The sequence below is a fragment of the Maylandia zebra genome, linkage group LG14 (assembly GCF_041146795.1).
Source record: "Maylandia zebra isolate NMK-2024a linkage group LG14, Mzebra_GT3a, whole genome shotgun sequence".
Classification (NCBI taxonomy): Eukaryota; Metazoa; Chordata; class Actinopteri; order Cichliformes; family Cichlidae; genus Maylandia; species Maylandia zebra.
In genome coordinates this window covers 26847774-26863569 of record NC_135180.1, presented here as the reverse complement: position 1 = coordinate 26863569, position 15796 = coordinate 26847774, and the positions used below count along the sequence as shown (strand labels likewise).

The 15796-nt window shown below is 39.1% G+C and overlaps 1 protein-coding gene across 3 annotated transcripts in view; it reads left to right on the top strand.

Annotated features, from left to right (window-relative positions):
- Window positions 1-6313, top strand: part of alcamb (activated leukocyte cell adhesion molecule b) — a 50514-nt gene extending 44201 nt beyond the window's left edge. Inside the window, exons 12-16 of one of the 3 annotated variants that reach the window (XM_004558100.3) lie at window positions 586-718; window positions 1500-1529; window positions 1979-2090; window positions 4371-4495; window positions 4590-6313. In XM_004558100.3, the coding sequence (XP_004558157.1) occupies window positions 586-718; window positions 1500-1529; window positions 1979-2090; window positions 4371-4473 (378 nt within the window). In that variant the 3' untranslated portion in view covers window positions 4474-4495; window positions 4590-6313. Of the gene's footprint in view, window positions 1-585; window positions 719-1496; window positions 1530-1978; window positions 2091-4370; window positions 4496-4589 lie in introns of all 3 variants that reach the window. The other 2 variants (XM_076873268.1, XM_004558101.3) reach the window with 2 other exon arrangements.
- Window positions 6314-15796: the final 9483 nt, after the last annotated feature.

Sequence of the window (15796 nt, the reverse complement as noted above, 5' to 3'; positions counted from 1 at the left end):
GAGCCTCTTTTTTTCTTCTTCTTTTGTTTCCACAGTCTACCTGTGTGCGCACTGATAGCAGAGTCACTCAGTGAAGCTGTGTGAATTACACATAAACCTGGGGGTGTGCGCAGGATGGTTGCAGTTCTCCTCAGCCCTTTCAGTCATTGTCTAACCACGAGAGGAACCTTAAAATCTTTAATTTACTCCAAAAAAAAAAAATACACGGAACTCTGTCAGGAAATAAAAATGCATTTTGAAAGTAACACATTTCAGCAATTTAATCCCACCGCCCCCCATTCAGAAAAATGTGAAGACTTGAATACGGGATCAGTAATAAGTATTTACAAGAATGCAACATCCTTTTGTATATGCGGAGGATGTGCAAAGGGTGTTGGCAGTTTGTCTTTGTGTCTGGGGTTTTCCTCTGAGACTCAGGAGTCTATATCCCAGAGGCACACACGCTGTTTCTTTGTCATGCAAGGACTGACTCACTTACTGGTCCAACATCGCCCCCTCATGGTGCAAATCTTCTTCAAATCATCCGGATCAGATGTGCAACTATTAACATTTGTTTCTTCTCTCTCTCTCTCTCTCGTTACTCAGCTTGGTGAAAGTCCTTTCGTCAATGGAAAGATTACACACAAGATCAAAGTTGTGCCCTCTGCAAATCTAACTGTCCACTGTACAGTGACCAATAGGCTTGGCAATGATTCCAGAGCTATAAATGTGTCCTCTTGTAAGTACAAAGTCATAATTTGGTCCTTTTACCTCTGTCGGCTTCATTTTTCTTTCATGAAGTCACTAATCTGCCTTCCTAAGTGTTTTCCTACTGTTCTTACTAACTCTTTCCATCTGCATGTTAACTTGGCATCATGTTTACATGCTTTGACAAAACGACAATATTGTAGCAGGTATGTACACCAGGGTAAATCCACCCAGTTTGGGATTGTCTGTAGCGTGTGTGGAGTCACGTCGTTGCACACCAATTTGGTGGCCATAAGGGCAATTAGTTAAAATCAGTTGTTATTTTAGGATTTATAGTCCACTGATGAGTAAGCAGGAAAAAAACACTGTTAAATACACAATGTATCAAACATACACAAACACTAGTACGTCTTTCAAGAACTTTATGTATTGGTGGTAGTTGTCTATTAAAGTCCAGCCTTTTTACTCTCACCATCACTGTCTAACTGTAATTAGTGCATGCACTTAGCACTTAGTCCACACTCTTGTCTGACGGTATCCAAGTGTGTTTATATCACCATTTGTTCTCTCTTGCCTCCTCATTCCTGTGTGTTTGGGATGGCATTTCCACATCGTTCTTTTCTCTCCCCCCCCCTCGCTCAGTGGGTGTATGTTGGGATGCTGGATTTAATCTGTTCCCTCTTGGAACCTCTTGCATGCAAAGTCGAGTAGATGTAGAGTAGTAATTTTTCAAGCTTGCTTTTTTGTTTTGTTTTTTTTCCCCCCCCCTTCATTTCGGTTGGACGTTAATGTTATTTCATATCTGATTTCAGTAATTGAGGAGGTGAGAATGGATAAACAAGGTAAGTTGGCGCGGTCTTCCTTCTTGTAAAGAAACAGTAGAAAGTGGGTTGACGAAAGTCTATGGGGGAATCGAATGTTGCTCACTAAAAGACGGCTCTTTATCAAAAATTTATCTTTAGTGTCACCTTGGACTGTAGAGCAGAAAAAACAATGTTTAGACAGTGCGCTTCTTTTAAATAAATATAGTTGTGAAGCAGTAGGAGGAATGGAGCTACCAGCATCCTGACAAGATGCCAACATTGTTCATAGTCCCATTGACGAGATTAAAGTGGGGACTGCTCCCATTAACATTCAAATCAATGAGTCATAATCATGCACAGTGCGGATGTGTCCATTCATCAATGCATTTAATGCACACCAGAGTATTTTTTTTTCTGTCCAGACTGGAGCAGCATACAGAAACATGACACTCACGCCTCTGATATTTCTGTTTTGTCTTTCTCTACAGATCAGTCGGAAGACAGCGACCAAACCAGATTGGTGGTTGGTGTTATAGTGGGTCTCCTCATCGCCACTTTGGTTATAGGACTGGCATACTGGGTTTACTCGAAGAAATCCAAGTAAGAAGCACATTTAAACAAATGCTGCTACATAAAAGTGTTCATAAAATTCACCAGTAACCCAACAAGATAAAATGAACATGAGATTACTATGTTCATGCATCGTGGTTATTCTGATTTGCTAAAACGTCCTTTTCTATTTCCAGTTAAACATATTTTATTTAGATTCAAAAACATTGCATACCTGCACTTTACATGCAGGTATATGTAGTATTCATGTAGCAGAAAGTAATTATGCGCATAACGACTTGTTAGGTACACCTTAATAGTACTGGACGCCCTCCTTTGCCTTCAGAACTGCCTTAATTCTTAACAGGAAACATTCCTCTGAGGTTTTAGTCTATATCGACATGACAGCACCATGTAGGTTCTGCCAAGGTGTGCCAGGAAAAATATCTCCCACATCATTAACCCTCCACCAGCAGCCTGAGCCATTTAACAGGGCAGGATGAATCAATGCTCTGGTGTTATTTATGCCAAATTCAGACCGTAACCATCTGAACGGCGCAGCAGGAATTGAGACTCATCAGAGGAGGAAACATTTTTTCCAATCATCGGGTTGTTGTTTTCCAATTTTGGTGAGAGTTTACAAACTATAGCCTCAGGTTCCTGATCTTAGCTGACAGGAATGGCATCCAGCGTGGTCTCCTGCTGCTGTTGCCCATCTGCTTCTACATTAGGCATTTTGTTAATTGAGAGATGCGCTCCTGCATGCCTTGGTTGTAAGAACTGGTTATTTGAGTTACTGTTGTCTTCTTATCAGCTTGAAGTAGCCTGACCGTTTTCCTCTGACCTCTGGCATCACCAGGACGTTTTTGCTCAAAGAACTGCACATAACTGGAGATTTTTTTTTTTTTTTTCAAATTTGGGAAAACCTTAGCAGATCAGCAGTTTGTGAAATCAGACCATCTGGCATCAACAACCGAGCCACGCGCAAAGTCACTTTTAAATCACCTTCCCTATTCTGATGCCCGGTTTGGACTTCAGCAGCCATGTCTACATGCCTAAATACATAGACTTGCTGCCATGTGATTGGTTGATTAAATATTTGTATTAACAAGAAACTGAACAGGCATACCTAATGTAGCTTCTGATATGAACTCCTCTTGCCAACAACATGTATAATTCAAAAAGCAGTTCTCTACTGCTGGAATAACACTGTTTGGCATGAGGTTTTTAGTTTATAAACAAATGGATATTTGATTAAATGCTCTGTTTTAAAATATGAGATACGGACCATATGAGGATACTAAAATAAAAGCAATTAACTCAAAATTTAATTTTCATCCAAGACCAGTTAATAGAAGCAGTAATTTATTCAGCTGTTGATGTACTTGAGTAAATTTTCCAATTAGCCATAGCTGAGAGTTACAAGAAAACTGATGTCGCTCTCAGATCTGTGCAGTAAATATAAAGTTGGACTTAACATTAACACTCAAAGAGACGGAAACAAGTGGCTAATGTGGAAATTTAGTTTACAAGCCAGACGAGGTTTGAGACTATTGAGTCACCGGAGCGTTGTCGGCTTTCACGCACCAGGCGCCTCAGCACTCAGCGACTGCACTGAGTAGCTGTGGTTTCTAAATGCTTCCACTTTGCAATAATAACACTTGCAGATGATTGTGGAATATCCAGGAGGAAGAGATTTCACAACGTTGGTGCAACTTGTGTTATACTATCACATAAGCACACTAAACTTCAGTGAGATCTTTATAACAAGCTCCTTGAATTCCTTTACAAATATTTATAAAGACATATTGGACAGGTGCTCTGTTTCATATACCTGTAGAACATAAACACTTGAATTAAAAGATTAGGAGATGTGGTCGAGTATTTTTGTACAACTAGAGTTTGGACACAGCCAGACTCGCCGTTTCACTATTCATCCTATTCTAACCTTGTATACGGGTAGTATTGATCTTCTAATCTTACTTTTGGCAGTTCCTTCAAATGAATTAACAAATTAAAATACATGGTAAAATAAATAAAAAAATCATTGCGGTTAATGTAGGCTTTTAAGGACTATTAAGGGCTTGGGTACCTGGGCAGTGCTCCATTTTGCTTGCTTGTTAATCAGTCTTCCATTTGCCAAATTAAAGGAGTTTGCTCTTGATTGATTGTGAACTATAGTGTAAGTACACAGCAGCTGTAGATGGATAGCTTCCCTTTAGCCTAAGTGGGCAGTTTATACCGTGAGTTCTGCACACGTGTAGTAAGCAGTCACACCGTCATATCATCATGCAAGGACCGGTTAATAAACGACTGTTTTAATCGAAACAGGCAAGGAAGCTGGAAGACCGGCGAGAAGGAGTGCGGGTCCTCCGAGGAGGAGAAAAAGCTGGAGGAGAAAGTGGAGGAAAACAGCCAAAAAGCTGAGGTGTAAAGAAACAGCGGCGATGCGAAAGGTAGAGCAAGACATTTCCACCATGCACATAAAGAGTTTGACGTAAAAAGTTGTGCAAAAAAATTAATAAGACATTTTTAATCTTTCCCTTCCAGTGAGAACGTGGAACTTTTGCACATTTCTCTTCACCTCTGTCTTTAGGGAGGGAGGGGGGGGAAAGAGTGTACACTGGGATGAAGACCGTTTGGATTTGGTTTCAGGGAGAATTTTACTAAAAACAAACAAAAAAAAGCATATCCAAACATCTCCCCAAGCCCATCAACCCCTCACTCCTCCCATTCCTAAAAAAAAAAAGAAAAAGAAAAAAAAAAGAATGGATACTGTATGTGATATACATAGCCTGTCTGCACTACTGATACATGTGTAAACCTGTCTACTATTAGGATTCATGTTTGTTAGAATGGAAATTGGAAAGCTGAGAAAATGCAAAATCACTACTAGACCAGTTGCCTTTGATGTAAGGATGTGTAGGCCAGCGTTAGTCTGTGTTCGACTTTTTCGGCCCTCGGGATATAGCAGGGACCAAGGGACATTACTGCCATAGTTTGGTTTTTTTCTGCTTTGTTTTTTGTTATTTCACCTCATCACACTCAAACAACCTCTGCCTTTGACATCAAGGTCATAAATCCATTCACTTCTATCATTATTTCAGTTTGTTCATTCAGGTAAAAAAAAAAAAAAAAGCTGAGAAATTGATAAAATCCTGAAAGGGCTAAGGGTATTAGCATTAGTTTTAGATGTTGTATATCAGCAAGGACATGATGTTTCACAAAGGTGTTTTTTAATTATTATTATTATTATTTGATTGTGTGTAACCAGGGGAGAAAATTAATTTTGCCTCGTCTTTTCGCCAACGTTCTTTACATTCAGCGTAGCCACCTAACGACACAAGCAGGTAGATTATTGGGAGAATGTATAGCACAGTTTAAACCTTCTTTTATTGGCTGTAGTTTGGCTGCACACGTGTTTTTTGTTTTTGCATGAAAGCAACATAAAGTTCACTTTCATGCTTTTCTTTAAAAAAAATAGTAGCAAGGAAAAGGTTGTTTTTATGTAACCCCTCTATGAGTTTGTGCTCCATCAGTGTTGAGGTACGAGTGTTCATTCTGTAGCTGTGGCATACTTCTGTAATCAAAGACACCCAGTGAGCGGGATGTTTGTCTTAAAGTAGCCTTTACGATATGTTTGCCTTCTTTTAAAAATCTACCTGTAACAGCTTAAGTTTGTGATGTGCACTAGGGTTCATGTTTCATGTCGAGTTTGTGTAGAATACGATGGAATACCTGCAGCTGTACATGTCACGGTTTTGGTCCCTTAAGAGCATTTAATGAATTTGAAAAAGCAACGAGGCCAGGATGTAGTTGTGACGTACGTGATTTTACTTTTCCTTTTTGCTATTTATATTGTACAAGACTAAAATATCCTGGTAGGCGCATTCAATAATGGTCACATAACTCATGTCTCGGATTTAAACCACTGATAAATTGCTTGCAGACTCTACAAAAAATGTCATTAAGTTCTGAGTCATCGGTAGTTTGCTCTGTGTCTGGTTGAATAATATATTCAGCATGTGAGAATCTCAGACCTCCAAGCTGCTGTTTGTTGCCTACCTTGTGTAAAACCATCTGATTGGAAGATTGACCAAAGAAAGTGAACATTGCCATGCAAGTATTGTAAATATCTGATGTTTGTTTTTGTACTTTTGTTTAAAATAAAGTGTACATTTGGAACAGTTATGTCCACTCAATGTTAATTATGTTGTTATCATTTTTCTCGTTTTTTCATCTGGTCATCTTTTGAAATAAAAATCAACACGGTTCGGGTCTTTCTTTTTCATTTCACTCGCACGCATACGCAGAAAACACTGACGGCACAGAGTTAATGTACAGTGACTGGTTGAGTGATAACAAATCTGTCAATACTGCAGAAAATATGCAGAAAACAAGGAAAGTGATGAGTTTTGAGGAACAGTTAATGAGACTCAGTCTTGAAATTTGAAAAATATTCCTGCATTAGACATACAAAATTACAAAACCTGACCTTTTGTTGTTATTACCAGTGGAAACTATTGTAAATATATTCAGTCCTTTCATCTGTCTTTTTAGAGGAAGGCAGGATTTAGTCCTGTTTCCATGAATTATTCAAAAAAAAAAAAAAACAGTTAAAATATTTGGCCACAAAACTTAGCAGAATTTTGGATTTGATCCAAAACCCATCTGAGATTTTGCCATGGGCAGGATCTACACAGACATTATTACTACAGCATGTCTGCAGTATCAGGTTTCCATCTCCTTCCAGAAATTGACTTTGACATTTTGGAGTAGGTGTTATGTCAGGATGAATATGGATGAACAGGTACAGTGGCACGAAAAAGGTATTGAACCCCATCCCAATTTTTTTGTGTATGTGTGTCTGTGTGTGCATCTCTTACTAAACTGTCAGATCTTAGGAATGACTTGTCTTGCTGCATAATGCAGCTGAACCTGAGCTCCAGCTCAGACCGGTGACCTGATGTTCTCCTTCAGGATTTTCTGTCAGACGCTGGAATTAATGTTTCTCTCAATTGTGGCAAGCCCCCGACCTTGAAGCTGCAAAGCTGTCCCACAGCATTACTCTGCCACCTCCATGCATGACTGAAAGTATAATGGCCGTTTTGTTGTATTCTCTATTTAGTTTGTCAGCTCTAATGATCCCCTGTCTTCCAGTCACTTAAGCATTCTCTCAAAAGGTCTTAGGTATATTAAAGTGAACTGTAGCAAAATCCAAATGAAGCTTAATCTTCCTCTGGGTTGGCAGTGATTTACTTTGGCACACTCCCATGGAGGCCATGTTTGCCCAGTGTCTTTCAGACAGTAGAATATTGAACTTTATTGATAAGAGAAAGGCCTGAAGTTCCTCTGGTCTTCTGGGAATTCCTGTCACCCAGGTGCTGTTTGGCAAAACCTGAGAGGGCAGCCACTACTAGGAAGGCTCACTGCTGTTGCGAGGCTTCTGCATTTGAAGATGGGTCTCTAATCTGATTAGTCTCAGAGATGCAGAAACTTATTTATTAACCTCTCCTTTTTTGACATTATGATCTACTAGTTAGATCTTTTGGTAAACTTCATGCTACCGGAAAGTCCTAATTTGATTGGTAAATGCTATTTGCCAGGTGTCAGTTTGTATAGCTGATACTATATTTTAGAGCTTTGGTAACCAAGAGGATATGTGCTTTTTTGTTTTAACATATTTTATTAGATAAGCTTTGTTGCTTCAGCAGTTATTGCTTGGGTTTCATAAACTGAAGTTTATTTTATTTTTTTAATCAGACAGTTTAGGATGAGATGCATACAAATAAAGAATACATGGAGAGGGCTTAAATATTTCAGTTAAATATTCAGTTTTGAGATCCCTTTTTTCTTCCATGTCAAAGTGAAATATTGCACTTTTCGCTTAACTGCATTTATTTCAAAGCTCCTAACATGTACCTCTGGCCTACACTTCAAATGCACAACCTATGAAGAGCACATGAAACAGGGTGTTGTGGAGTAAACTGCACAAGCCGATGTACAAGACTTCAACAGGGGGAGGACACACAGAGGCAAAGTAAAACCCAAATCTGTAATCCAGACAGGCAGAGGTCATACAAGTGTGATCAGTCAGCAAGAGTAAACTAAACCAGGAGGGCACAGGCAAAAGACTAAGTCCATAAAACAGCCCAAAAGGTCACACACACACACACACACACGGAAGTCAACAATTAAACACAAAGGATGCGAGAAAATTCCAGGAAGACTTGACTGAACAAGAAAATCTGGCAACTTGAACATGAGCAACTGCAAGTGTATACGCACACACTGAGTGTGACTAATACAACACAGATGAGGTTGACCAGAATGGACCATACAATTATTAAAGGGTTAATAATAATACACAAAGAACAATAATTAGAAAAAAAAACAGGAAAGGATTTATCATAAACACGACAACATATAGCTTGATGGCATGTCAAATCTCTCACTCAGTGAACTGGACCAAAGCTTAACATAAATATCACTCTGAAGGGGAAGGGGAGGGGGGTAGCAGAAGATCTTTATTCTCTATAATATTCAGATCAGTATATTTATTAATGTGTGCTGTGCTTCTACTGATGTCTGTGTGGGTTTTATTATTGTGCTTTAGTTAAGTTGTATGTTTAGCTTCAATAAACAGAAGGGAATGAATCTGCAATTGGAGCGAGCCATCAAAGCCTGGGAGGACAGGGTCCAAGCCATGCAGGCAAAGACACATTTTATATGCCATTAACTGAAGAATGTTTACTTTAACTGATTTAAACATCAATGTGATTTTTTATACACTCTGAGGCAAGTTTATTTCTTAAATAATCACTGTCATTCACTGGTTCGTTCAATAAGACAGCAGCAGAAATCACGTGATTAGTCATTCTTCTCCTTTGCAGCACTATCTCCATCTTAACTTTGCTCGGAATATAGGCAACATAACAACCAACATTAGCATTTGCTGCCACCATGTGGCCAAAGATTTAACAGCAATGGGTAGTGACGGCGTCAAAGGAAAGAAAAGTTTGACGATTTTTTGTTTTTGTTTCTGTGTTTCTAAAACTAATCAGAAGTTCACCAAACGTACCACATGCAAGCTACACAAATGACTTATATGATGTTTTGAATTAACATTATTTAGTCCTAAAAATGACTTCACTTACATTGTGTTTGATGCTTCACTAACCACTGCAGTATACTAAGAAGCAAACTACAGCAAGTAGGAACACTGTGGAATAGGAAAAAGAGTGGAAATTGTAAAAGACACATTTATAAGTTGATCCACTGATAAATGAGGGACATCTGCACTTTTACAGGGAGAACATTAAAAAACAACAACAACAACAAAAAACTAATGAAAAACTGGTTTTATGTCTGTCTTTAGTGGATACAGTGTTGAGAGAGTTCATGCAGATTTGTCATCTGGTGTGTTGTAACTGTATAAATAAAAGGAAGACCTGAAAAAAAGGTTTTGTCTTTGTTTTTGAGTCACATTTGCTTGTTGAAGATCAACAGGAAGTTCAAAATAAAAATAAAGAAGACAAAAGACAAACCAACGAGGAAAGGGGCAAAGTTTCTGTGTTTCTTTTCTAAATATCGACTACATCGATTTTCTTTCCACTTCATTGTATATTTTCATCCACTTCTGCTTAAAAATATAAATTGAACCAGATTAGTGAGGCAAGTTCTATATCTACTGATCCATTTTATTCTGCTTATCCACTTTAGGGTCACAACTGGGTCTAATTGTTTCAAATTAAAGCAACAAAAATATTGATAATAAAAAGTCTTAACAGAATTAATTTTCTTGAGCCATATTGAGAATAAATGATTGCACGTGTAAATGATAATTTGTTGGCTTCCACTGTGTTTTAACTTGCCATTTGTCACATGTGATTAAACAAAAGCCCAAAGAGCACAATCACAGTACTTACTAGTGTGAAAACGTGATTCAATAACTTGGATTCAGTTCCCAGAAGCGTTTTTCGAATGCACTGATCATAATTTCATCAATTTGAGGTTCGTTATGAAGGGGAAAAGCCTAAAATTTTGAGGAGATCTCTTCCAGCTTTTTATGAGTACAACTTCTGGGTGCACATACACATATTGAAATAACACAATCATTAGTGAAAATTTAAATGCAAAGCTGCAACAGTTCTTAACTAAGACCTTCAGCTGGTTTACTTTGCATCATTTGTTATGCCCTCTAAATGTTACCTGTCCTCTTTATTGATGAAACCCTTTCTCCTCATTTGAATTAATCAATTTAATCTGTGTTTTCCAAATCCCGTGGATGGCAGGTACAAAAGGTTAAAAACATGGGAAATTGTTTTCTATGTTGTTGTTGTTCCTTTTCTGTGCTGTTTGAATGTAACGTTTGGTTTGACTGTATCATGCATGAATCTTGGGAGGGATGTAGAGATCTTTGGTTTTATTTTTATTAGTGTCTCTGTAGCGATTGTTGAGGTTGAGGTCACCTCATGGCTCTAAATTGGCTGTAGGTGTGAATGTGAGAAAGGTGAGCGCTTAAAGTGACCAAACTAATATCGTGTGTTGAATCTGCAAATGTGATGCGTAGTATAAGGTGCTCTGAGAAGTCCACGAGACTAGGTAAGTGCTTTATGCCAGAGCCAGACTCCTGGTCCATTCCATTTAAGCCCATAAATTAAATATAAACTTATAGCCACTTTATTAGGTACACAGTTGAATCACTGTTGGAGGCAGCAGTAACTCAAATAACCAATTGTTACAGCAAGAGTATGCAGAAGTGCATCTCTGAACACACAACGTACAGAAGATGCAGCAGCAAAACACCACACCAGGTGCGACTCAGCTAAGAAGTGGAAACTGTGGCTGCAGGCTCACCAAAACTGGACAATAGAAGATTGGAAAAAGAGACTTGATTTCTACTGTGAGATTCAGGCGGTAGAGTCAGAAAATGGTGTAAACAACATAAAATTTTTGATCTCAAAGGAATTTTTCCACTACCTTGTTGAATTGGTGCTAAGAAAAATCAAGGCAGCTCTGATGGTCAGAGGCATCCAACACAGTAGTAGCAAGGTGTACCTAATAAAGAGTAGGTCAAACAAAACAACTTTGGACATGGCTTTTCTTTAATGCATTACTAATGTCCTGGCTCAGAGGTGGTTCTGTTTTACTTGGTGACTGCTACTGCTAGTCTGACCAAGAAGGTAAAATGAGATCATTTCATATCTCAGTATTGAGGAAAAGAAGTCAGGAATGATAACAAAAAAGAGAAAAATTACAAGAAAAAGCTAAAAAAAAAAAAAAAAAAAAAAAAAGCAAACTCATATAGGAGTGGGTAATAGAAAATGTCAGAACAGGTTGTGTTACACTTGTATTCGTATACCGGTAAATTTTCATCCTTAATCTCCACCCAGATATGTTTAACAGAATTTGTTTCTAAGTATTCAGGCATAGGATTCACCACATCAACTAACTAAGCTCATTGTTTCTCAAATGAACATATCATAAAAATGACTTTGTTTTTTTAGCCCTATCCACAAGATGCAAGAATGGACACAATATTCATCTAAATTGCTCATAGCTCTTGGAAGCCATCAAGTGACACTATCTGTCTTGATGCAGCGTCACGGTGCACCTGCAGAAACCTTGAGTATAAAAAAGACACACACAAAAGGTTATCTATGAGCCAATAAATGATAACATGGTGGTGTGGTAACTGCCAGTTAATACAGAAATTAAATCTTTAATGCAGGGATTTCCTAGAGGCTAAAACATTCTTATATCCAGCAGATTTCATCTCTTTTGTATGGTTTACCTTCTTTTTCTGGTTAGATAAGATAAGATAAGATAAGATAACTCTTTATTGTCATTGCACAGTCATCAGAATCAGAATACTTTATTAATCCCGAAGGAAATTAGGGAAATACATAGTACAATAGTACAATGAAATTGGAAAACTGTCCTACGTCTGCACTACATATAACACAACTACATTTTGGCAAGTCCCATAAAAGTGGATGGAGTAAAATCGGCCAATGGAACTTTAATTTGTGCAAAACATAAAGACAGTCCAAAGATTCACAAAAATAAGATTTCTCAGTCAGCTAGTGAACAGTCCCATATGCAGTCGTTCAGATGGCATAAATGGTCATGATTAATTATCAGTATTAGATAGGGTATCAGCAGGAATGACAGTCTTACACCATCATAGTGATGGACCCAAATGGTTTCTTCTATATTAATGGCAGACAGAAGCCCAAGGCTGCTGGGGCCATTTCCAGCACGTCTTCAGTACAAATTGGTCCTGGCTTCACAAAATGTACATGTGCTGGAGCACGTATTGAAACCAGGGGTTCCTTTACCTGCTGCATGTTTGTGAAAATCGACCCACGCTGATTTTTGGGGGAACCATTTGAGTTTTGGGGATATTTTGGAGAATTATTTAAGTGAAAACATTGATCATAAACACTGATGACTGATCATAATTAATTTTCAGTCTATAATTATATAAACTACATGTGTTCAGTTATTGTACATACTATCAGTACTCAACTCTTCCTGCTTGTCTCTTCAATGGAGCATGAGACAAAAGAGGAAAAGGAGTTTAATCACCTGCTGAAGCGCCCCTGGGGCAAACCAGCGTGACTGGTTAGGGCACTTCAGTCAAACTAATTCTATTATCTGTAAACATTTAAAGGTTTTATATGATTTTAATATCTATATGAATCCATGTTTGCGTAAATATTTATTCTTTGTATCATATTTTGTTTGGTGTTATGTATTCCAGATACGTGAAACAGGTAGAGTATGCAGGGAAAGCAGTTGTTTCCTGAGGGATTAGTGTGCTTGTGAAGTCCTGCTGTTTAACAATAAAAGCCACAAGTTGGTGCTTGAATTTTATTTCAGCCCCATGCCCCTTTGTTTAAAGCTTGATGCTACTGTCAGTTGAACTGATCATTCAGAATGGAGTCTGTTTTGTATTTTGTCACTCAACTGGATGTATGGCACACTCAGAGTCTCCTAATATGGAATCCACACAGCCAGCAGATGTCATAAGTTTACAACTTCCCTTTCATTATAATGAACTGAACCTCTTGCGACCTTTTAAAGTAAAATTCACTGCTGCGTGCAGTACATGTGTCAAGATAAATATTGCTTTAGGGGCATTTTTCAGACAATAGGTTTCGCTGTTAAATGAGTGTTTGACCTGAAAATGAGCAAATGAGCAAGCAAAACTTTACAGTTTCCCAGATGCTAGTTAAACATCCAGTTTAAAATTAGATATGCGGGCTTTATTAGAAAATTATGCAAACTCCTTGCCTCAAACTCCTTGTCTCTTGTTAAGCGCTTAACAAGAGTGATATATTATATTAACTTTGTTTATTTTGTGGTTGCAGTACTTAAGAACATTTACCAGGACTCATTATCACTGCAGGCATCTCAGTCATGGTGGCCTGTTGCTCAAACTGTTGTTGAAGACACAGACACTGGAAAGCATGTTACAAATGCACGACTCGTGATAATGACATGAGTCTTACAGCTACAGATAACTAAGTAAACTTTAAAACTTCTGCAGTAGAAATGAATTTAAATAAACTAATTTAAATTCATTTAATCTGCTTTATTTCTATAGCCTAAAAATATCACAAAACAGGCGTAACAATGAAAAATGTCAGTTACAGTTAGAAAAGGTCATTGTTTGCACTTACAGTAAGTAATTATCCCATTCCACTACACAGTCTGCTTTTGTCTCGTTGTTTAGCTGTTAAGATATCTTTAGTCAATATTTCTGTGTTTATAAAGTGTTTATTTCACGATAGTAGGAAATAAACTCCCAGACCATTCCAGTAAACTCAAGACACTAGCATGAGATTTCCTGGCTCAACTTGTTTCTCCAGCTCTGAGATGTCTGAATCTTTAAGTGTTTGTCTGTTATATGTAATCATTATTCAGACAAGTCCTGCAACTGTTACCTGCTCAAGACCTCACTGACGTACATCACCGTATGTAAATGTTCAACCACAGCTTTCTAAATACTCTTTGTTTTAAACTCTTTCTATAATACATGAGCCAATGCTTATTGTGTTAGTTTCAATTGATGTGGCTTAATATTCTACCAGGGCATGTATATGTTTGGCTTAATATAAAAGTAAACTGAAAAACTAAGTTCACTCCATGATTCAACAGCTTCTACATCTTTAACTTGAAGTAACTGTTTTCTGTATGACTTTAACAGTCTCTCACATCATTGTGGGGGGATTTTATTGCACTCTTCTTTACAATGTTGCTTCATTCATTTATACACAGCTCTCTTAAAGTCTTGCCTCTTTGACTGGGCCACTGCAGCGCCTTAATTCTTATATTTTTCAGCCATTGTGTTTTAGACCTGCAGCCATGCTTGGGAATATTCTTCTGTCTAACCCAGTTTTATCTGTCGCATTTGGTGCTAGAACACTTTGGTACACAGAGAAGTTCATGGCTGACTTAATGCTGCAAACCTAGTCCAAACCATCACGCCTCCGCCACCGTGCTCGAAAGTTGTTCTTTATGCTCATGTTTGTTTGGTTTTCCAAGAACTGTGTATTATGGTCAAACATCAAACAAACAACAACAAAGCCAAACACTTTGGTATCATCTGTCCAAGGAGATCACTTCAGAAGTTTTGTAGTTTATTCAGAGGTAACTTTGTAAACTGAAGCACTACCATGTTCTTTTCTCTACCAAGTTCCTCATAATTGTTCAGGCTTTTTCTAATTGTAGTGTCATTAACTTTAACATTTAACATAGTAACTGAGGCCTGTAGTGTGTGAGATGTAGCTCTTGGCAGTTTTGTTGTTGTTTTGTTTTGGGGTTTTTTTTGGGGGGGGGGGGGGGGGGGGGGGGGGGTTGTATCACCAGACCTGCGACCATATGTTCAGGACACTCGGGTAAAGAGAGGGGCTGAGCTGTCAGTTGAGTTGGATCAGGTGGCGGGGGAGGACGCTGGACAGACCCGGTGCACCTAAGCGCGTAGTGAGGGTGTGCTGGGAAGGCCTAGCAGAGGCCCCATTCCTTGAGATCTTCAACGCACATCTCCGGCAGAGCTTCAACGGCATTCTGAGGGAGACTGGGGACATTGAGTCCAAATGGACCATGTTCAGCATCTCCATTGCCGAAACTGCTGCATTGAGCTGCAAGGTGGTTGGTGCCTGTTGTTGTGGTAACCCCCGAACCAAATGGTGGACACCAGAGGTGAAGGGAGCCACCAGGCTGAAGAAGAAGTCCTATCGGGCTTGGTTAACCTGTGGGACTTCGGAGGCAGCTGACATGTACCGACAGGCCAAGCTGAATGTGGCTCGGGCAGTGGCTGAAGCAAAAACTCGGGTGTGGGAGGAGTTCGGAGAGGCCATGGAAAAAGACTTTCCGACTGCCTCAAAGAGATTCTGGCAAACCGTCAGGCGTCTCGGGAGGGGAAAGTGGTGCTGGTATAGTGTATAGTGCTGGCGGAGCGCTGCTGACTTCGACTGAGAAAATTGTCAGGTGATGGAAGGAATACTTCGAGGACCTCCTTAATCCCACTGACACGTCTTCCGAGGAGGAAGCAGAGTCTGGGGATGAGGGGGATGACCCGCCAATTTCCGGGGGCGAGGTCACTGAGGCAGTTAAACAACTCCTTGGTGGCAGAGCCCCTGGTGTGGATGAGGTCCACCCCGAGTTCCTGAAAGCTCTGGACGTTATAGGGCTGTCCTGGTTGACAAGCCTCTACAATGTTGCGTGGAGTTCAGGGGCAGTACCCC